The sequence below is a fragment of the Sinocyclocheilus grahami genome, unplaced genomic scaffold (genome assembly GCF_001515645.1).
Source record: "Sinocyclocheilus grahami isolate Dianchi unplaced genomic scaffold, SAMN03320097.WGS_v1.1 scaffold464.1, whole genome shotgun sequence".
NCBI classification, from domain to species: domain Eukaryota; kingdom Metazoa; phylum Chordata; class Actinopteri; order Cypriniformes; family Cyprinidae; genus Sinocyclocheilus; species Sinocyclocheilus grahami.
In genome coordinates this window covers 117,635-142,472 of record NW_015505643.1, presented here as the reverse complement: position 1 = coordinate 142,472, position 24,838 = coordinate 117,635, and the positions used below count along the sequence as shown (strand labels likewise).

General features: G+C 38.9%; 1 protein-coding gene across 1 annotated transcript in view; it reads right to left on the bottom strand.

Moving 5' to 3' along the window:
* LOC107553053 (leucine-rich repeat-containing G-protein coupled receptor 4-like) overlaps positions 1 to 24,838 on the bottom strand; it is a 63,355-nt gene that overhangs the window by 27,228 nt on the left and 11,289 nt on the right. The window contains exon 3 of the mRNA XM_016235143.1: positions 1,360 to 1,431. Coding sequence (XP_016090629.1) covers positions 1,360 to 1,431 — 72 coding nt within the window. The remainder of the gene's footprint in view (positions 1 to 1,359; positions 1,432 to 24,838) is intronic.

The following is a 24,838-nucleotide window of genomic DNA, read 5'->3' as shown; positions in this document are numbered from 1 at the left end:
ACCCCTCACCCCATTCCCAGATAGCACACGCTTCTGAAAACTCCAGTTGTCATGGAAACCATTGTTTTGCCCTCCTTCTTCTTGCCATGCATTCCTTCTCACAATGCGTTGAAAAGCAAATTGGCCTTTGACAAAGCACTGGAGAACTGTTTGGGAACGAGAGCGGAGGAGATTGGAGTGGATGAAAGACACACGAGGGTAAGAAAACACACTCCAATCAAACGAATAAAAAAAAAGAAAAAGAGCGAACAGCAAGGGGGAGCCGACTTTGGGAGCTGGTCATTTCAGCAGTCTGGAAGCGCTGGTACCTGATATCACTTAAGATAGATGTTATCTGCCCTTCCCGCAGATGGGCAGACGTGAGATGAGAGAAGAAGTAAAGAAAAGACAAACACAAAGAAAAAAATCAGTCACACCCAACGAGAGTTCAAAACTTACTTCAAATATACTGATACAGCCACTCCAAATCTGTCTAAAACAGCACGTGTTTGTTCCTTTAATGTCATTAACATGCTATGATCAAGTTAGATGTAGCTTCAAAAGCCATCTGACACCCGTAGCATCCTGAGATGCTCTGACTAACAGTACTTTGTAAGCTATGAGACTGTGCCAGATGTGCCGCACCACACTGATGGTGCTGTGGGTGGACAAATCTGTTCCCCGCTTATTCTCTCTAATTGGTCTTTGCACTTTTTTAAGGGAAATCTCAAGCTCTAATAGGCAGTGTGTAGCTTGTTTGTCTGTAAATTATTTTATCTTAATTTTAAGTTTATCTTTCATTTTAATGTTGATTTATTTTAAATAATAAACATTATTTTGTGCAAGTATTATATATGGCTTAATTGATACAGAAAAGAAAGTCGTGTTATACTTGCAATAGTGCTGTTGTACTGAATATTCACCTGAGTGGATTTTCTGTGGCAATGAGCCTGAAGCCTCATATAACAGCACTAAAGCATTAACGGTGATCGCAGAGTCAAATTGTCTGGAAGTCATTCATTTTCAATAAAAATTGGCAATCTGAGGTGACATGAGCAACACTGTTTAGCAGACTTTAATTTATGAAAATGGACAGTGACACAATGTAGTGACTATCAAAAGAAATGAAGACAATGTAGCGCGCATAATCCAATCAGCAGTGATTTGGATGTGGATTTAGCTTCAAAGTTGTTTCTGCAGTTCTATAAACATTTCAAAATCTCAAAATAGACAAGAATATTCAAGAATGATGACAGAGCAAAAGATCATCTCAAATCATCATGGAGATGTTCCATGAGGGAGTTTGAAAAAAAGTAAGAAAAAGAAAACGGAGCATGAGGGGAAATAGTGAAAGAGAGAGAAAACAGAAATCATCCTCACAGTTCTTCCAGATAGGGCAGGTTTCTGAAGACATTAACAGGCAGCTCAGTGATGTTGTTCATGCTGATGTCCCTATGGAAACAGAAGAACAAATGCTCGTAGTCAGTGGTTGAGCAGTACCCTTTCTATAGGTTAACACAACATAAACAACTTACATTTGCTGTTTGGATGCATTTCTGTTTGGATTTACATTTTCTGGTTCACATTGTTTACATTGACTGCTTCACCATTTTGCATGGAAGAGAAGAGATCACGGATGATTTCATACTGTGATTTTGCTTGCTTTGGGCTTGAGCTGACTCACCAACATAACTAAAACTGGCCATGTGCAGACACTCATTTCAACCACAGCTTTCTATTTTCTAGATTTCATGGTCATATCATGATTTATTCAAAGGTGCTCCCTCTCCAATCCAAAAACAGCATTTATTAAAAATAAACTGTAAAAAATGGGCATGTGAAACTGCAGAAAACAGACATGTAGTATCTGAAACCTCAACAAAAATTAAAAGCTTTTTTTTTTAAAAAAAAAGGGGCATAACACACAGATTCTGCCAATCTCATGTTAATCTTGAGTACCTATATCGTAGTATTGCATCCTTCATATCGCCGAAGGTTATCTTTCCCTCACAACCAAAAACACATTTTTTTGGTGACTGTTGAATTTGTGGTCAAAAACAAAATGTAAAATCCTTCTCGAGCAAGTCCTGTGCAGCACTGCCGATGACTTCTGTAACCTGAATAAGGCACGTTGATGGGGTGCTCTTGCTCTCGCTCTGGTTGATGTGTGCTCGGGCTCTTTCGGGAGAAGTGCCCATGCAAGGAATTCCACCCTTTATGATGTCATACAAGGCCATACTCAAAAGAAAAAAAAAAACTTATACGAACCCTGAAGGAGTGTATTTGGCACAGAAATACTCCATCATATGTCCAACTCGTAATTTGAGACTTTGGTCATGTTGAGCATGAGAATCCTACTCCTTAGAATTCTGAATAAGTCAGAATAGCATTAGACCTCCCCTTTAAGTATATTATTATAGTGCTGTAAATGTATAAAATATAGTTGGCAACAAATGGAAAAGAAAGAGTAATGACCCCTTTAACGCAACTCAAAATAGAACTACTCAAAAACCTGTCATGAAGCAACATATATTTCTATTTGCTACATTTCTTTGAGCGGTCCCTCTTACAGCTGATGTTCATGCTTTACAAGTCCAAACAGAGATCTGTATGTCTGTGACGACTGATAAGACCTGAATCCAGATCAGACAGTGAGATCAAGCATCACACAACAGTAATAGAAGAAAGCAAAATCTATTTGATGCCATCAGCACTGCACTATGGTGATTTACTTCTCATCATGCAAGTATGACATCAGAGGCTTACAAGTGTTTGGCTGGGAGATGATGATTTCAAAAGCAGTAAATGTATGAATTTCCAACCTCAAAATTTTCACACAGACAGACAGACAGACGCAGACGCGAACGCGAACACACACACACACACCCATGTTTACTTAGCTATCTAAATGGGGACATTCCATAGGCGTAATGGTTTTTATACTGTACAAACTGTATTTTCTATTGCCCTACACCAACCCTACCCCTAAACCTACCCCTTACAGGAAACTTTCTGCATTTTTACAATTTAAAAAAAAAAACTTTGTTTACTTTATTTTCATACCAGTTTTACAAACGAGGACGTCCCCAAAGGGAGGTTTTTGGAGATTTTGTCAGGTATAGCTCACTTTTGGGTACAAATTTGTCCCCAAAATATGGTTAACTACACACACACACACATATATCCTTATTTCCCATCATCCACTGTAATCTCTGCCACTCTGCCTCTTAACCTCTGATCTACACAACTGCCATCAAATTAAATAACACACATCTATACATTGTGCAAATATTTTGTGCAACCGCTGCTGATTTCTGGACAATTTCTGGATAATTTAGTGGGTTACACATTGAGTATTACCACATTAGGTATATCCCTTTAATAACATCCATGAATTTTAAAACGGTTATTGGGAACGGGTTATTGAAAACTATTACAAACTTGATCATCATGAAAGCTAATTTACATCTAATGAGATGGATCATATTCACACTGAAATGTATTTACGCAGAAACTTCAAAGTGTACACTATATACTATACAGCTAAATAATCTGAATTCAGTTAGATTTCTGAACAAAAAGTGCTGTTTGTATGTCTGTCACTATGTATACGTCAAGCCTGCCTGACAGATGTCTTTTTCAAACAATGTTAAGTAGTTATCATGTTGCTTCACAAATATGATGTTATGTTGCTTCACAAATATCATGTTATCATGTTGCTTCACAAATGTGTATAACAGAGTTTCACACAGCTTTTTTTTTTATGAGATGCATGCTGCTCTTTTCTATACAATGAAAGTTGAAGGTGACCGGGGGCTTCAAAATAATTGTATGGGCTTTTTGTCAAGATTGATAGCTTATCTTCACTCACTTTGATTGAATGGAAAAGAGTAACATACATTTTCTGCTAAACTGCTATAGAAAAATGAAAATCATTCAGTGAGTGAGAGTAAGTAAAGAATGGTGAACTATTTCTTTAATGGTAAAATTCTCTAGGTTTTCCCTCATTCTATTTTTCTTCTCTTTAAAACTATCTATGTCCCTCCTTTTCTCCTTAAGGCTCCGAAGCTCTGAGCATAGAGAGAGAGAGACAGAGAGAGAGAGAGAGCGGAGGCTGTCAAGGAGACGGAGAGATAGCATGTAGCAGCATGACAAAAATGCAGGCAGTACACAAAGTGTTTTCCTCTCTCTCTTCCTCTTTTCCATTTGGGCTGAAAGGTGAAGTGTGTGGGCAGCAAGAAAAGCAAATAGTAGATCCGCAGCGAGAGAGGTCAGAATACTGACCTTAAAACACCCGCCGTTAGAGACGCCACAACACAAACTCGCAGAGAGGAAATGAGAACCAGTGCATGTAAATCATAACAAGTGTGTTTTTATGTGACATTCTACTTGTTATACATCTCAGGCCTTTTGTTTATTTATTGTACCATATTCCAGCAAGAATTGTGTGTGCATGTTTCTGTCTTTGTTCTGGAGGAGATGCACTGAAGCCTGGGCAGGTTTTTCAGCTCAGACTGAGATCTTGATTAGGAATCCATATATGCAGCTTCAAAAGCCAGGCCGCAAACAGTAGACATGGAGACTGGGTCCGATGGAGCCCAACAAACATGCTACAATAGCTAATGAGGCACATCCCCACCCCTGAAGGAAAAGAAAAACAAGGAGAAGATATCGTCCGCCATCTTAGATTTCAATGCAAGGGCTGTCTTGAGAGCATATATATGAGCACGAGGGACTCTGGCCACACTGTGTATCAGATTACCCCCCAACCACACACACCGAAAGGGGCCTCCCTACCCCCCCTGCAGCTATGACCTTCCATCGCTCCGCTAACTTTTTTTTTTTTTTTTTGTGGATCCGCAGGTTACCTGCCCTATCCAATTACCCTTCAGGCTGCTTTCAATGGACCATGTACCACCAGAACACTCCCCTTTCTCCTCTCATTCCTTATCACTCACTCTTTCTCCCTCTCTTTCCCTCTTGGTGGTGTCCCTGGGCCCCTATTTGTGCAGCGGTCCCGGTGGTCCTCTGGATACATTATGTATTACTGACAGTCCTGTTCCTCCTGTACTCACACACACACACACACACTCCTCCACGCCCGTAGCCTTTCGCCCTGCTGCAAACTCTCTCAATCTTTTGGCTGAGGTGCCTGGGAGCAGGATGAGAGAGAGAGAGAGAGAGAGAGAGAGAGAGAGAGAGAGAGAGAGAGAAGACTGTGTGTATGTGTGTTTGGGTCTGTGAATGTGATCTCTATCCCCGAGTAGCAGGTTTCCTCATTAGGGGCCAGGGGCCGCACTGCAGTGACAAAGACAGGGACGGAGACAGAGGCCTACTGGAGCCGTTACCGGTGGAAACTCTATCCTATGAGACTGATAGCGTGTGCTCTTAAAGAGTGTGTGCATTTGTGACTGTGTGAGACCAGTTCTACTGCATTTATGTTATGTTTAAATAAAGCATAATTACTAACCTAAAAGGTGACGTGTCTCATTTATATGGTAGCAAACTGAATTGCAAAAATATTGACAAGTATCAAACTTCTATTTTCTTATACAAATCACAACCTCACAATTAAAACTTAAATGTAAAAATGTCCCGTTCTTACCTTAAAGGGATAGTATACCCCAAAATGACGATTCTGTTTTTATTTACTCACCCTCAATTTTTTCATCTGTGGAACACAAAATAAGATGTTTTGAAAATTTGGTGGTTTTTCAAAATTGAGTCAATGGAGTCTAATGTTGTTTGGACTCCAGCATTGTTCAAAATATCTTATTTTGTGTGGTGCAAAAGAAAGAAAGCCATACAAAGTTGGAAGGTCATGACAGAATTTTCATTTTTAAGCAAACCTGTCTTTTAAGGAGCTATTTCTACTTATTTCTAGTCAGATTAATTAATATCAATTAGCAAAAATTACAGTCAAAACTTATTTGAGCTGGTTTGAAAATGTTAACATTTTTGTTTTAAACATGAAGGACAGAAATATACTGTAATACCTGTTGGGTATTGTGAAGGTGAAATGCTGCAACATGCTCAAACAGTCGAAGATTTCAGCTTGCAAAGGCAGATACAATTTGGCATTGTCAGTAAAATAGGACTACAAATAAGGACCACCCCAAGCGCTACAGATGGAGCGTGACTGAATGGAAAATGCATACTACAAACATGGAAGGAAGAAGAAAAGCCTTGTTTTAGGAGAGCTCAGGAACATGTCAAGTCTCAACAGAGCACTGCAGATTTTCTGCCTGTCAGTAAGAGTAACAAAAATAGAGCAGGAAAGAGACAGAAGCCTAGTTAAACTCATGCTATAGGACAGAGAACATTGATTTATGAATGAAAGCCTTATTTTCTATCAGGATAGAGTCCTTCCCTTTTACTAAAACAACATTTATTCTTTCAGAGCTTAACATAGAATGCTCTCTCTCTTAATCACTCTGAAAGAAGCACAACAAGCCTGTTTGTTTTTGACTGAACACCAAGGGGCAAATTTGCTCAATTTTGCACGTGATATCTCAGCATAGAAACCTGTGCATATTCACTAACTGGCACGCAATCGAGTTTATCATGCAGTTTTAAAAAAAATTATGGAGAACAGTGTTATAGTCGGACATGCATCCATACTCTATACGTAGACTAGCATGCTTTCTTGATTTTAAATAGAGCATACAGGTGTAGGGATTGTAGTGGTGAAGTGATGCTGAACTCAGGAATGCATATCACTATACATACATACATACATACATACATATATATGTGTGTGTGTGTGTGTATGCATGCATATATGTATATATTAATGCTGTCAAAATTAGCACATTAACACATGCAATTATCCTTTTTATCTTTTTAAAGCATTAAAAATATTTAACGCAATTAACGCAGGGGTGGAGATAGGGTTGGCCAACCCACTCACAATTGCTGCTTTTGTCTCTTTTTTTCTTGACAAGAATTACATTTATTTAGATACAGAACATCTTTACAACCACATCAAATGGAAGACTTTTCAGATGCGCACTCCAACTTTGCCTCAGCGCCAGGCGCTGTTAATCGAGCGTGGAAAAGGTACAGATGATGAGGGAGCTTCACTAGAACAACAGTGAACTGCAGTCAGATGAGATGTTGTCAGGCCATATGTCAGTAAAAACGACTTTTCCTCTCCTGTCAGCCGTTATACTGTGCTCGTAGCATGTGCTCTTCAATTGCACGCACAAATGCAGCGATGCGCACTGTAGCCTATATCATTTCATATTAAAGCGCAAAAGAAACTACGAGCATGCAATGTCGTAGTTCTGTCATCAGTCAAGTCATGAATTTACCAAAAAGGCTTTTAAATTCTGCCTTAAAACTGTGCATGCATGTAATTATTTGTTATATATGAGTCACATTTAAGAACATGTCTCTGAAATGCAGTGGCGTTCATCTAACACACCCGATTCAACTCGTCAGCTCATGAGTATATACTGTAAGACCTGAAGTGAGTCAGAAAAGGTAAAGAGTTGTGAGAAAATATGATGCGTGTCAGATCCGTGTCATGTTCGGCAGCGGCAGCTCTTAAAGCAGCCAAAATAACCTAATAACCAGCTGCTGCGATGTCTGTTAATCAAAGAACAATAGAAAAAAAGAGGAAATCAATAACTTTTGTAGCTTTAAGGATTCATCTATATTTAATTTAGAATTTAGTGTTTGATAACTTTATTTAATTTCTGTCTATTTCCTACTTGCTGAAGGGCACAGAAAGCTAAATAAGACATTATAATGGATTTATGTGAAGACTGTTTGAAGTTCACTTAAATTAGAAGTTGTTATTTTGTATAGTCTAATAAACGTTAAAATGTATAACTCTCTTATACTGTGATGTTGACTGGCTATAGTCAATGGTTAAATATTAGGGAAAAAAACTTTCTAGAGACATCAGTAGTATTTGCTATCAGTGATACTCGCCTTCGAAAATAAAAAAATATGGCATTAACCCTTTCAGTGGTGAGTTTAAAATATTCTAGCGGTCCGAAATAAGACATTATAATGGATTTATGTGAAGACTGTTTGAAGTTCACTTAAATTAGAAGTTGTTATTTTGTATAGTCTAATAAACGTTAAAATGTATAACTCTCTTATACTGTGATGTTGACTGGCTATAGTCAATGGTTAAATATTAGGAAAAAAAACTTTCTAGAGACATCAGTAGTATTTGCTATCAGTGATACTCGCCTTTGATCATAAAAAAAATATGGCATTAACCCTTTCAGTGGTGAGTTTAAAATATTCTAGCGGTCCGCCCAGAGTGAGTGTTTTTAAGGCGACCGTTATTTTAGAACGTTTCCCCTTACTGTTTCCATGGTGACGCGTAATGCTTGTCACGTGACAAACCGTGGCCACAATAACACTGTATGACAGATGGATCGCTTTTATTTAGTTTTTCCTTTTTCATTTAAAATATTCACAAACTTGCATACCATGTCATGAACAGTCTGATATTCCGATTTACAAATATGTGTAAATGAGTGTGTTTTGTTGTTTAAAAACCTTTCTAAATTATCTTGATTGTGATCTGTAATGTGAGATGGGTGCCGCCATGTTTGTTCGTGTTGCAGTTCAGAGTCTTGTCAGTCAGATTTACTGCACGTGAATTCATCAATTTCTCCCGAAATACAAGTAATAAGTGAAGAATAGAGTGAACTTTATAGTTACTTACACTATGTGTATCTGATATGAATAAAACACATCGGCAAATTAAATATCTTGATTGTGATCTGTAATGTGAGATGGGCGCCGCCATGTTTGTTCGCGTTGCAGTTCAGAGAGTCTTGTCAGTCAGATTTACTGCACGTGAATTCATCAATTTCTCCCGAAATACAAGTAATAAGTGAAGAATAGAGTGAACTTTATAGTTACTTACACTATGTGTATCTGATATGAATAAAACACATCGGCAAATTAAATTTGAATGGATTGTTATTGTTATTCCATAGACATGTGTGTATTTTACAAACTCTAAATGTATTGTTTTACTAGTACTTATGTGTATTTAAATGTCTGAAACCTAAAATAAACATTATGTGGTTAAAAACACTGCATAGTTGTGATAATATGACAAGCGCAGTGCACTTCTCTCTCTGGCAAAAATGTGCCAGATAAAGCGCGAAAGCACAGTTTGAATTTGTCAGTTATGTAACGTCACCGAACATTCTAAATCCCATATGTGGGGCCATGCTCCCAGGGGCACGGAAATAAAATCCCATGTGTGGGGCCATGCTCCCAGGGGCACGGAAATAAAATCCCATGTGTGGGACCTTACTGCTCAAAGTGTTAAACAAATATTAAAAATACACTTTTACACTTTTTTTGTCTTTATGTTGTTTTTACGTTAATTTGAAGAGTGAATGTAAAATTATTGCAATTGAAATGTATATTTAAAAAATTTCATGTTAGGTGGGATTAATCGCAATTAATTAGTTATTTTTTAATAGATTGACAGCACTATGTCATTTGTCTGGTGTCCATTGGAAAAGACGATGTGATGGGAGACAGGCATTTCTAACGCAGCAGATGGCCTTCTTCAAGGCTCCACCAGGAAGCTCACATTAAACAAACCCATTAACTGCCAAAGCAACCTGCCTGCATCCCAACAACACTACTGACCACGAACGATCTCTAAATAATCACATGACCATCTCTCTGAACGTCTACAACCTTTCATTTCTGGAAGAGGGCGATGAATTCAAGCTTGTGAATGGAGTGAGTCGGAGGGAGTGTCCGGCTGTCCTTGCAAGTCTCTCAGCTGGTTTAGACCAAACACAGTGAATCAGAGTGGCTTTGACTAGAATCAACACTTCAATAAATTACAGAGGGGCCTCTTCACTGCCTTACTACGCCACGCTCTGTCCTGCCTTCTCTACACATACTCTCTCAGACCCTTTTACAAATCTAAAGCCATTAAACTGAGTGTGAGTGTTTGCAAGTGAAAATTACTAAGTAACTTAATAAATATTCATGAGCCACCACAGATCATTAGTTAAAATACATTCAAAATTATGAATGCCTTGAAAATTTCATTAATGTATTTGAATTTTTATAAACTACTTCTGTTAAGCATTACAAATGTTTGTTAATAACAAATAAGTTTCATAAAATGTTACCAACATACACTATCTTTCTAAAATATTTAAAAAAAGGAATTGATGTTTTATTTAACAAGAATGTATTACACTGAGTGAAAGTCATTTATAATTTTTTTTTAATTTTCAAACAAATTATGTTCTTTTGAACAGAGGAATCTTGAAAAAAATATATGAAGGTTTCTGTAAAAATATCAAGCAGAACAACAGTTTTCAAATTGATATTAATTAGAAATGTTACTTGAGCATTTTAGAATGATTTTATGTGACACTGAAGACCGGAGTAATGGCTGCTGAAAATTCAGATTTACCATTGCAGAAAAAAATTGCATTTTAAAATATAACATTAAAAATGGAAAAGAGATATTTTTGTTGTAATAACATTCTAAAATATTACTGTTTTTGATAGAAAATTCAAAATCAAAACTGTAATATTTTAAGACTTTTGAATGGTAGTGTATTTTTTACTTTTCTCAGTTGCTCATAATGTAATTATAAAGAGCTACTGAATGGACATTGTCAACTGAAAATTAAAAAAAAAAAATCGGTGAAATATTGACTGTGCCCAGTTTTTTTTTTTTATGCAGTCTAAACTCTTGCCTTTGTTTGAAGAAAAAATATTTTCTGTGTGTAGCTGATCATAATTCTTTGCAGTAATATGCTCCTCATTCATCTCCCCCTCTGTGTGGTGTAGATTTGCAACTTAAATCTCGTACAAAATAACGATTGTTTTATCATTGCACACTGTTGTCAATGTGAATATACCTCAAGCGTTTTAAACTCTGACAAAATAGTTTTAAAGTCCTGACATAACTCTCTCTCTCTCTCTCTCTCTTTCACACACACACACAATATTGCAAACTCTTAAAAATAGCAATTCCCAGCTCATCTCACTCAGTATACCCCTCTGTTTATCGTTCGGCCCATCTCTCTCCCTCCATTTCTCCTTCCATCCTTCCCCTTCATTCCTTTCCACTGATCTCAGATCCTCATCCTGTCATTTGTCTGGTGTCCATTAGAAAAAGAAGATGTGATGGGAGACAGGCATTTCTAACGCAGCAGATGGCCTTCTTCAAGGCTCCACCAGGAAGCTCACATTAAACAAACCCATTAACTGCCAAGGCAACGTGTCTGCATCCCAACAACACTATTGACCATGAACGATCTCTTAATAATCACATGGCCATGTCTGCGAGCGTCCACAACCTTTTGCTTCTGGAGGACGGGGATGAACTCGAGCGTGTGAAAGGAGTGAGTCGAAGGGAGTGTCCGGCTGTCCTCGGCTGGTTTAGACCATACACAGTGAATCATGCCTTTGACTACAATTCAGCACTTCAATAAATTACAGAGGGGCCTCTTCACTGCCTTACTACGCCACGCTCTGTCCTGCCTTCTCTACACATACTCTCTCAGACCCTTTTACAAATCTAAAGCCATTAAACTGAGTGTGAGTGTTTGCAAGTGAAAATTACTAAGTAACTTAATAAATATTCATGAGCCACCACAGATCATTAGTTAAAATACATTCAAAATTATGAATGCCTTGAAAATTTCATTAATGTATTTGAATTTTTATAAACTACTTCTGTTAAGCATTACAAATGTTTGTTAATAACAAATAAGTTTCATAAAATGTTACCAACATACACTATCTTTCTAAAATATTTAAAAAAAGGAATTGATGTTTTATTTAACAAGAATGTATTACACTGAGTGAAAGTCATTTATAATTTTTTTTTAATTTTCAAACAAATTATGTTCTTTTGAACAGAGGAATCTTGAAAAAAATATATGAAGGTTTCTGTAAAAATATCAAGCAGAACAACAGTTTTCAAATTGATATTAATTAGAAATGTTACTTGAGCATTTTAGAATGATTTTATGTGACACTGAAGACCGGAGTAATGGCTGCTGAAAATTCAGATTTACCATTGCAGAAAAAAATTGCATTTTAAAATATAACATTAAAAATGGAAAAGAGATATTTTTGTTGTAATAACATTCTAAAATATTACTGTTTTTGATAGAAAATTCAAAATCAAAACTGTAATATTTTAAGACTTTTGAATGGTAGTGTATTTTTTACTTTTCTCAGTTGCTCATAATGTAATTATAAAGAGCTACTGAATGGACATTGTCAACTGAAAATTAAAAAAAAAAAATCGGTGAAATATTGACTGTGCCCAGTTTTTTTTTTTTATGCAGTCTAAACTCTTGCCTTTGTTTGAAGAAAAAATATTTTCTGTGTGTAGCTGATCATAATTCTTTGCAGTAATATGCTCCTCATTCATCTCCCCCTCTGTGTGGTGTAGATTTGCAACTTAAATCTCGTACAAAATAACGATTGTTTTATCATTGCACACTGTTGTCAATGTGAACATACCTCAAGCGTTTTAAACTCTGACAAAAAAGTTTTAAAGTCCTGACATAACTCTCTCTCTCTCTCTCTCTCTTTCACACACACACACACACACAATATTGCAAACTCTTAAAAATAGCAACACAAAATGAAGCATGACTGGCTTAAATATGACATGCCACACAGACAAGGAGACAGCAGAGGTTTTAGAAATGAGGAAGAAAATGATGAACTGGGAATAAATGTTTATTTTACTGCCCTCTAGACATAATGTATCATCAGTTACTGTTTTTGATAGAAAATTCAAAATCAAAACTGTAATATTTTAAGACTTTTGAATGGTAGTGTATTTTTTACTTTTCTCAGTTGCTCATAATGTAATTATAAAGAGCTACTGAATGGACATTGTCAACTGAAAATTAAAAAAAAAAAATCGGTGAAATATTGACTGTGCCCAGTTTTTTTTTTTTATGCAGTCTAAACTCTTGCCTTTGTTTGAAGAAAAAATATTTTCTGTGTGTAGCTGATCATAATTCTTTGCAGTAATATGCTCCTCATTCATCTCCCCCTCTGTGTGGTGTAGATTTGCAACTTAAATCTCGTACAAAATAACGATTGTTTTATCATTGCACACTGTTGTCAATGTGAATATACCTCAAGCGTTTTAAACTCTGACAAAATAGTTTTAAAGTCCTGACATAACTCTCTCTCTCTCTCTCTCTCTTTCACACACACACACAATATTGCAAACTCTTAAAAATAGCAACACAAAATGAAGCATGACTGGCTTAAATATGACATGCCACACAGACAAGGAGACAGCAGAGGTTTTAGAAATGAGGAAGAAAATGATGAACTGGGAATAAATGTTTATTTTACTGCCCTCTAGACATAATGTATCATCAGTTCAGTTTAAATAAATTCAACACGTTCTGCTTTTCTGTCTCTCTCACACTCATAAACACACAAATCGTTGGCAGAGGCAGCGTGTGGACAGATGCAGGGGACCCGAGGGGGTCATCTACAGGTCAGGAAATGTGCAGCTATAGAGCAATGATGGACCCTGTGACTCAAGATCACCGGGGGTCGTGCACACGGCAGAGAGGAAATGCCAGCCAAGTGGCACTGCGTAGGACCACACACGTTCAAACGTTCGGCGAGGAGGAGAGGTGCCATGTTAAACACTCCTTACTGGAATAGCTGGATAGAGAAGACATCCACACTTCTTCAGCTGCTGGACACTTCTCAAGGAGTCTAACCACCGGCGAACACAACACATGCAAACCTTGGATTAGAGCTCATCTCCGGTCTGACTCCTACTGGGGACTACTTATCAGTCCACTAATCCAGTACTCATCATTCCTCACAGCAGAACGGACATTTGGTGGATATTTTGTCCACATGGGACGAAATCCACGGAACAAGGGCATGGCCAATAAGGCCCGATTTGAGGTCTGAGTGCTGCATGTGTAAACACTCGCAATGCTTTAAGAAATTCAGGCAGCCTAACAGTCTCTCTCTGTCCCACACCCACCATTTCTGAGTGAGAGAAAAGCACTTACGTGTCTCTCTAATCATCATGAGCCATCGTTCATGCTCATCAAAAATAGAGGGAAGAGAAAGAAAACCAAAGGCACCAAAAAGGGAAAGACACAGGATGACAGACATATTTTATTAGGTATGGGAATCATAAAGATGTCAACCATTTCAGTTTCAATTCCACTTAATGTTTTCAGTTCTTTTAGGGTGCTTTCACAATTTCAATTTTGTGCGCACCCAGGTTCGATTGATGTCAGAGTTCGGTACGTTCGGATGATGTGAACGCTGTCTTCCGAACTCGGGTGCCCACTTAAAATGGGTGGTCTGGGAAACGGTTCAAGTGAACTCCGGTACAGTCTGCTGCTGATATGACACAATCGTACCAAATCCTGCAAGTCAACCGCTATTAATTAGAGCCCGACCGATATATCGTTTTGCCGATATTATCGGCCGATATGAGCCTGTCGCAGATATATCGGCGAATATGCCGCTGATATGTTGCCGATATGAACCTTTTTTTTTTTACAGAACATATAACGCAGATTAAATTAATCTGAATGGTGCAATTACTTAGTTTGTCCAGCAGAGCGTGCTCCATTGTTTGCTACTGGCAACCCAGGTCAGTGTAGTGTAGAGATGCGCGGATGAGCTCAAACTTCACCCGAGTCCGCTGCTTCAAATTATCCACCCGCCACCCACCCGCACCTATATTTGATCGTCACATTACAATAATTCTAATTCTTAGTTTTGCATGATGATATAGAAATGGAAGCCTGTGTTACGGCCACCGGAGCTGATCGCGGCCACTCAGTCAATGCTGGTGTTTATCCCGGCCACGCCACGGCACAGAACTCATGCTTATCACATCGGTCACATCACATTGTGCGCGTCCGGTGTAGAATAGAACACATTATAATCAGTGATGTTTTCTACACTGGATGCAGTAAACTGATGCCTTGTTCTAGTTTTGATGTGCTGACACAAAGTTCAACTGATTTTCAACAGTCGCTTTGTTGCGTCCTGTTGTGGCGCAGACACGGTGTCAGCATAGTTTGTTAGTTCAGTCATTAACATAGCAGATTATTATTTATTCATTTTAGATGTTTACATTTGGAAAAGCTGTGCATCCTGCATAAACCTGCCCCTGTTGGTCTGGCAGTAACTTGCTTGTCCTACACAGTTACGTTGTTTAATTAATTGTTCTTAATTCAAGTTATATATTTTTGTTCTATTTGTGTTAAGTTATTTATAATAAGTGAAGTGAAGTTTACTGTTAAGTGTACTGATGTCAGACTCATTTTGAATAATAAAGTTTATTGTTAAATTGTTAAATACCCTGCCTCCACTACATAGGCCTATGTTTGTCACATCATTATAAGTGTTTGATCACCACATTTGAGTTATCATTGCAAAAAATGTGTTTATGTATATATATTCTGTTTATGTAGGCTATATACAGTATTCTACATAACAGTACCAGTCAAAAGATTGGACACACGAATGGAAAGTGTGTCCAAACTTTTGACTATACTGTACTATAATATAGCCTACACATAAAGAATATCGGCCGATATATCGATATCGGTCTTTTTTATTCCCTAATATCGGTATCGGCATCGACCCCCAAAAAACCCATACCGGTCGGGCTCTACTATTAATTATGTATTATTTGATAAAAACATTGTGTTTGTCTGAGTTTCACTCACTTTTCTGACAAGCATGACTGACAAGCTGCAAGCCGAGAGCTGTACATCTAATTTCTGTTAACCTTTAGCGTTCTTTACAGCATTTGCAGTACATTCGTAAGACAGACATAAATATAAAAGTGAAAAGCATTTTGCCGCCTTCTCTTGCGCCGTCATTACTAAGCAATTGGGTTATGACAAAGCTAGCCTAATAGTCACCGCTGGGCAACACTGGCACACACTTACCTCATTCACGATCCACTCTCATTACCCCTGGACATTGGTACATCCGATGATAACACCTGTATACTTCACCATTGGACTGTATATATTTTTGGCATTGTAATGTTTGCACGAAAGTGCTATTGCAGACTGAGCCATCATTTTAACATATTTTACGGACATTCGCTACATCCCCAAACAAGTGGTGGTACTCGCTTTATCACAGGGGTAAACAGCTGCTGGCTTGATGACACAAACAAACCATGTTTTGGACCCAAATAAAATAATATGAACCCAGTCCAGCAGAGGCAGTGTCACATGTTTGTTTCCATGCCCCCATTTGGTTTTCCTGTTCCTGCTCCCTGATTGTTTATTATTTGTCCCAGGTGTTTCCCATGTTCATTGTTGGATTAGTTCTATGTGTTCCTCATCTTCCCCTCAAGTCCTGTGTATTTATAGTGAGTCTAATTCCTTGTTTCTTTGTCTGCTGTTAAATGTCTGTTACTCCCCAAGTTTTTAGTTTTGTTTTGCAAAAGTTTTTTGTTTCCTGTTTTCTTTTCCGCAGCATGGAGATTGCTGCTCGTTTCCTCTTTCTATCCCGCCAAGATCTCCCGTTCTACAAGTACTCCGGTGAGTTCTGCAAGCTTGCCGCGGACGACGGATGATGCCACCCTCAATCGTCTGTTCTAGCTTGGGGCCAACTTCCATCGCCAAGTGGACCTCCCAGACACCACTGGACTAAGTTGGAGAGAAGAGGTTTTCCGGTGTCTGGGGAGTGTCCGGTCCCGAGCCAGAACCATCCCGCCGTCAAGTTCACGGGCCGCCACTGGCTTAAGCCCGCCGCCGTCCGCGGCTCACCCAAGCCCGCCGCCGTCCACGGCCCACTCTAGTTCACCGGCCGTTCATATGGCAAGCCCTCTAAGAGTTCATGTGGCAAGCCCAGCAAGCGTTCATGTGACAAGCCCGCCGGTGGTTCCTCAGTCAAGCCTGCCAGCCCCTGAGTTGGCTCCAGTGCCAGCTCCTTGAAAGCGCCTTGCTGTGCTTACTCCTCCAGAGATTCATGTGGCAAGCCCAGCAAGCGTTCATGTGACAAGCCCGCCGGTGGTTCCTCAGTCAAGCCTGCCAGCCCCTGAGTTGGCTCCAGTGCCAGCTCCTCGAAAGCGCCTTGCTGTGCTTACTCCTCCAGAGCACCCTTCAGCACCAGCTCCTCGTAAACACTTCCCAGTCCCAGAGGATCCCGTTCCTCAGTCACGGCCAGGAGTGCCGTTCCCAGTCCCAGAGGATCCCGTTCCTCAGTCACGGCCAGGAAGGCCGTTCCCAGTTCCCGTGTTTAGCCCAGGGAGGGCTCCTGATTCCCAGTCAAGCCCAGGGAGGGCACCAGTGCCCGTTCCTCATAAGCGCTTTCGAGAGCACTCCCCAGGATTCACTTCCCAGTCCCAGAGGATCCCGTTCCTCAGTCACGGCCAGGAAGGCCGTTCCCAGTTCCCGTGTTTAGCCCAGGGAGGGCTCCTGATTCCCAGTCAAGCCCAGGGAGGGCTCCAGCCCCAGAGCTCGCACCAGTGCCCGTTCCTCATAAGTGCTTTCGAGAGCACTCCCCAGGATTCCTAGATTTCGTCAAGAAAATTTGTTTTGGAGGGGGGGGGGGGCATATACGCGTGGCCGAGCCAGCTAAGGCCACGGAGGATCCGCCATGGCCTCCTGAGTAACCTGATCCGCCGTGGCCTCCTGTGTCCCCTGATCCGCCGTGGCCTCCTGAGTATCCTGATCCACCATGGCCTCCTGAGTCTCCTGATCCGCCCTGGAGGCTCTCCATGTCGCCGTCCCTGTTCCAGTCCTGCACCCCTCCCCGATGGTACGGTTACAGCGCGGGGCGCACCGTCCGGAAGGGGGACCCTATTTGGTCTTCCTGTTCCTGCTCCTTGATTGTTTATTATTTGTCCCAGGTGTTTCCCATGTTCATTGTTGCATTAGTTCCAGGTGTTCCTCGTCTTCCCCTCAAGTCCTGTGTATTTATAGTGAGTCTAATTCCTAGTTTCTTTGTCTGCTGTTAAACGTCTGTTCCCCCTGCTACGTGTGCGTCTTGCCTTTATGTCTCTTTATTTGGATGAATAAAGATGGTTCTATGTTGAAGTACTCCGACGTCGCCTTGATTCCTGGTTCCAACACAGTAGCAGTAGCCGAAGCATGACAGGCAGGGGGAGGGGGGAGCATTCGAACTCGGGTTCAAACCAGGCAATCGAACCATGTGTGAAAGCACCCTTATTTCTTTAAAGAATAATTATTTGATAAAAAAACGTGATTCCATTACCAAATGAAGAGATGATTCAATAATAAAATTGCTAATAAATAATATTTTACAAAATTAAGATAACAGGTAACACTTTAGATTAGGTAACACATATTCACTATAAACTTCTTCCCTCAGTATACTCCTAATTTGCTGCTTATCGAAAGAAAGGTAGTTGTTTGTAATAGTTATGTTTAGGTATGGGGTAAGGTTAAGGGATCTAGGTGATGCAGAAAAAGGAATTAGCATGTGCTTGTATTCAAACTTAGTCTTATTAATTGATACATTAGGTATCATTTGCACCTTTTTACAAAGGTGTGTTTGAACTAAGAATCTGATGTTTCCTTCAGGTGTAAATCTGCTGAATATCAAATGGTACCATAGTTTCATATTCTTATTTCTCTTATCTTTACTGCGTTAAGCTTTAACCCTTTCCTATACAAACTGTATGTGTGTGTGTGTGTGTGTGTGTATGTGTATGTTAGACCAGTTTAAGTGTTTATGTAGTATGTTAGACTAGTTTAAGTGTTTATGTAGTTAATAAAGTCTTACTTGTATCACACTTGACGTTGTTCATTGTTTGCTCATAACTGGAGTCACTTAATCATGCAGATTTATGCTACAAGCTCTTTGTAGAATTGTACAGTAAGAAAGTTATTTCCCTTAACCAGGAAATTAACGTTCTTAGAATTGACAGACAATTGACCCTGAGAGGTCAGCTATCTACAGCGGATCTAAATATTTATAATTAATTATAACTAGTTATGATTAATTATTCATATTTCCCCATGAGCTGATTCGCTACAGCAACTAATAGTGAATAGTGTTCCCTAATCTAAAGTGTTCCAAAAAATTTTTGTAAAATGTGTTTAACACTTTTTAGAGGCATATTTATATAATTCAATCCAATATTTGGCCTTAACTATTAAACATCCATACCAAACAAAACAAAAATGCAGTAATATTTAATTAATTATTGTTTATAAAGTTCTATGCATAATGTGAATATTTAGTCACACATTTTCCCATGAACAACCAGTCAGTAACTAAACTGATTTAGGTTTCACAGTAAGTTGTAGGTCTAGGCTATGTGTTTGAATCACTAAAAAGAACCAACTCATTTGAGTCATTTGTTCAGGAATCAGACTACATGGTTGTGTACATGTTTTTGATTTACTTAAGGAGAACTAGTTGATAAAAGTAATTTATTCTATAATCAGTCTACAGTGTTCATGCTGTAGATTCAGTATGAATAAGTAGTGCAGGGAACTCCGTTACAGTATTTTAATACATTTGACAACTGTAAATGGTTCTTCGCTTGTAACTTGGTTCCCAACCCTAGATTTTATTGTATTAAGTTCAATGTCTGGGTTTTGAACTGGATACACAACGTTGTTCTTGACAAAATGCGTTCACAGACATTCATGAGGCTTCACCTTTAACGGCTGTGGGAGTCTTTGCCAGAACACTGAACAGCGGGCCCTCTTCTCCTCCAGAGCTCTTCTCATGACCTGTGTGTGTGTGTGTAGGTATGACTGAAGGCTGCCTGTGTTCATGTACATAAAACAACCTTTATCCTCAACTATCCCAATTCACCTCATAACATCAATGCTGTAAATCATTTGTGCATCACTGAGGCATACAAACCATCTTCAGGTGAAGAATTGCATTGGTTCAACTAAACAATTTTCACCATAGTAATTTATCTGACAGATTCAAGGAAACTGTGTGACTTTCTCTGATGGCGTTCTCAAAAAAAAAAAATCTAAATAAAAAAAAGAGCATTGACAAACTTGTATCCTCCACTTCACATTAAATCTCCCATTAAAAGTGCATTACCGCAAAGTCACTTTCTGTCACGTACCCCCTGACCGCACAGAAATGGTATTGTCTTCAGAGGTGAATGTGAAAAAAGTTATCACTAATCGCTCTATACATTCAGACAGGGAAAGGTGTGGAAAAATGGTGCAGCCGGTTCCATCTGACTGAACTTGTAGACATGCAACCCTTCTCACAGCCTTTAAGATGGAAAAGAACATGGCGTCTCTGTTTTGTTAATGGGACACAAAGGCACATTCCAGCTCCTCAAAGCTAAAGGGCTTTACTGAGGCAGAGACAAGAGTGGGCTAATGGCATGTGGACAGAAATTTAAGGGGGCTATCCCCACTGCACTAAACCAGCGGCGCACACACACACATATACATAAGGGAAATTATTTCAGCCAGTGAGGGAGGGGACACCAAAAAACAGGCAAGGTAGACTGAAAAGTATCAAGGGTCAAAAGTAAAGGAGTCATGCGCTGGACTATGAAGGACATGCCATTGAATCGGAACAAAAAAAAAGACATTCTTTAAACTTACTGGATAAGAACAAGACAAGAAAGAGAGGAAGTGAAAAAGCTAGGAAAATTCCAAAAATATTGTAATATTTTTTATTATTATTTTTGTCATTTACTTATCTTTATGGTGATAAAGTAAATAACAGAAGTCAAACAACTAAGACATTTACAATCTAAAAAATAAAGGTTTCAGAAGGGATTTTTGCAATGACGCCGTATACACTCCTAAAAATAAAGGTTGGTTCCTGATTGGCATTGATAGTTTCATGAAGAAACTTTAACATCCATTGAACCTTTCCACTGAACCTTTCAGTTCTTTAAAGAACATTTTAATGATCTAAAGAACCATTTCCACTATAAAGAACCATTTGTAATAAATCAAAGACAAAATGTATTAAATAAATTCAGGTGATACTTTTTCAAAAACATCAGTTACACATGTCTCCCCTCCCCCTATACAACATAACAGACAAATGTTTATGAGGTGCTTGTTAAAACATTATGAAGGTCATTTGATCCAAAGCAGAGTGTTATAAGCTATGAACCACTTGCATTGGGAGTTAAGTATATAGTTACATCCCCTCATACAGCACAGTCAAGGTCAAAGTTTCCCTGGTGTGGAGAGATACTACAGTGCATATTTGTTTCTTAAGCCGGTGCTAAGTCTCTCGCTTGCCCTGCTTCGATACTCCGCCTGCAGAGTATGATTAACCTGAAGCATTGTGCAACAACCTGTTGAAGTGAGCAAACTACATTAACCCCACAAGACTGAGGGCTGCTATCAGGACTAGGAGAATAATTATCAACCAGATTGTGTCTACTATCTTTCTCTCACACTTTTACACATTTCCCTCCCTTTCCTTTTCTCTGACCCTTCAAATGCTGATATACTCCATATTTTTCTGTCACTTTACCAGTTTTGAAACTTCAACTCCCTCCCTCTATTGTCCTTTCTCTCGCTAATTCTCCAGTTCTGTTCTTCTCTGCGGGGAGAGACTGTGTGGCGACAGCTGAAAGCAACCCAGAGGACAGGCAGAGAGAACTGCCCTACTATTATCAATTACATAAATAAATACCAGAAATGCAGTTAAGCGTGCAGCAGGCCGGATGCAGCAATGCGCTGGAAGCTGCTCAGCATCACTCGTGGATTGATCAGTAATGTGTGTTTTATAAAAAACAGGGCCCTGCTAAAACAAACTGTTCAAATACAAACAATTTTCATCACTAAAATAGCTTTAAGAATAACCAGTATTTGTTTTAAATTTAAGCAAAATCTCTCATACCATTGAGCTGGTGTATCACCAGCAAAGTCACGATACGATACGTTTCACGATACAGAGGCCACGATACGATACAGGACTGCACTGAATTTCACCTCAGCAGAATTTAGTAAAACAGTTGTTTACTAAACACTGCATACTATAGGGCCAGTGCTAACTATAGGCAGACAGACAGTTGACCTCTGCATTATGAAGGGCCTCCATAACTGTATCACAGTACAATATTGGTAATGGCATATGTTTCATGTTTACATTGGGCACTCCCCAACAGGTGCAATATTCTGATTGTTTGCATCTTGTTTTTAAGCCCATAAATAATAATGTACTCATTCTAATAAATTTATATTGTAATATACTCAGTATATTAAATTAATCTTTACATTGCTGGTAGGTTATCATTGCACAAATTAACACACTTTCTACATTTAAAAATTAAAAATAAGAAAATTTCTAAACTAATGTGTTATCTCACACGCACATGTTTAGTCACTCAAACAGATCACACTGTGGCTGCACTCAGACCTTCAGCAACACAAACTTCTCAGCCCTGCCCCGCAATTTTATCAATAAATCAATTTTATAAATATTAATCGCTCAAGAGCTACATTATCTTTTTCAACAAGGAGCTGGTAACGTCATTGTTTCTGAAGGAATTAACTTAAGCTCTGGGGTGTTTTTGTGTATTTTCGCCTAAATTTGACATACCCAATTTCAAATGTTTACCCTACACTAGAGGTCTTCACGGGTCCACTTGGATCCGAAAACCCAAGGTCTGACCCGAGACCCGAGCAGGTTCGGGTCCAAAACTTCGACGAGTACCTCGGACACGGGTCGGGTTTGGTATTAGCGGCCTCGGGTCTCGGATAATTTAAAATAAACATGCTTTTCCCAAATGGACCCGATTAGACCCAAATTCTTTTAAACTATCCCGAATCCGTGTCTTTTAAAGTATCCCGATTCACTTTCGTGTTAAGAGAGGAACGCACATAGAAAAGGAGCATACGGGTAAGAAGTGATTCGGGTCGGGTACAGATTTTAGGACCCGAGAAGACCTCTACCCTACACACATACAATAGAAAAAATGAAAAATAAATAATGTCATTGTATAGAAAACCCTTTGAACTACAAAACATGATGGTAATTCTTCATAAATAACATTATATATGTTTTAAATATTACAATAAACAAAAAAAAAACGTAGGCGCTTTTTGATTTTTTTTCAGAATTGTTTTTTTGAAAGTTATATTGCTTGCAACCCTGCAACTTATATTGTTTGATTCCACTAGGTGCCTAGATGTACCAGAAAAAAGAATCTTCCAAATATCAGCTTCTAAACAGGAGTTATTGAATTATAACCGAAGGGAGTAAAATTGTCCCTTTTTTGCGTCTAAGTGTCTGTGAGTTTACTTTGCAAAAACAGGTTTTATAAAGCATATTGCCCCCAGAATCCTATTTTACTATGTGCCATAGCACTTTTCTTGATTATTGACTGAATTATGTTTAATTTTTTTATGTTTGTCTAAGTAGTAATATACAAAATGACATAAGCGAATTATACCAAATATCAAATTTTGTGTTTTGTTCAATCAGTTTTTTTCTTTCAGGAGACACAAGACTCTATAAATTGTAAAATCCATGTGGCTTATTACAATCTAAAACAGAATCCACATCCTCCAGCTTTATATAATTCCATTTATGTGCATAATTTTAGTTCCCTGTCCCCTGCATCACCTCTGCTTCAGCATCCTGCCTACATCAGCATCCTGCTGCCTCCTGAAGATGAGATGCGAGCTGCGCCGCTAGCTGCGCCGCTAACTGCTTCTGCCATGAGCCTGCGGCTGCTATCTGGTCTTCAGAATGTGAAACAAAGGAATAGCTGTTTATAAACACAGCACTGTAATAATATTCATGTATATTTACTGAAACGCATCCTGTAATGTACTTTACTGTCAATACATAGTTTATCAGATTGTTAGCTGTGCTTTGACGTTTCAAAATAATGATTCTATCAAAAACGGAGCAAAAGCGCTCATATGCGCTCAACAGACGCATGTCCTCTCCTCTCCACGGCGCCGCTGAACGTTCTTCATCATCTTTAGCTTTTGATTTTGCTTTCAAATATCACTTTTATCCGTGCCGCCGATGTGTTCGCCGTTCAGCGTGCCATCATCGCCTTCAAAACAGTCCAAAAAACTACAAGACCCACGCTCAAAACAGCTCCAGCACTGACCCGGATCCTCTCTCCCTCTCCCTCCTGTCTATTGGCCCAGAGGTGTCAAATTTCATGGCTCTGAGTGGCCGGCGTGCTTGAGTGGCATTTAATCTGACCTATTGCCGCCCACTGAGCAGCCCAGAGTTGTAGAACATACGAGCCGCTGTAATGTGGAGAGCGCGTGTTTGCCAAAAGAAATATCGAAATATCGGGAATGTGTTTAAAAACCATATCACCGTTATTGAAAAAAAAATATATCGCGATAATCCGTGTATCATTCGATCATTCGTTTTTTGATTTAATATTGAAAGTAAAAAAATGAGAAAACAGCAAATTTTTAGTTTTTAACAAGAACAAGAATTCAGCTTAAATTTTCGTTTTTCGTTCATGGGTGGAAAAATGAATAAACAGCTTGAATATTCGATTTCTACACGTGGGCGGGAATTAAACGCCTCTTTCTGCTGATTTGCCAGCCGAAGATCAAACCGTGCCATCATCAGTTCTTCCGCAGTATCACGCAGCAGAATAATAGTCCTCCGCTGCTGCAGTTGTATGGATTCTTAACGCATTTATTGCAACTACATTTAATATTTTTTCATCAAACAAACAGGCTAATGAATAGCTGGACACAACTCATACCGGGGCAGAGTCTAGACAGGGCTTTCTTCTTTGTAGATATAAATTCTATTCTTTGCATCAGCTGGGGATGGCAGGGTATGATATGACAGCTGTCTTAGCCTACCCTGCTCACCCAGTAAGTCTGTTTGTTTGTTTAATTAAGAAATTAATTAATTTGTTTCAAAATAAATATTTTAAACACTAAGA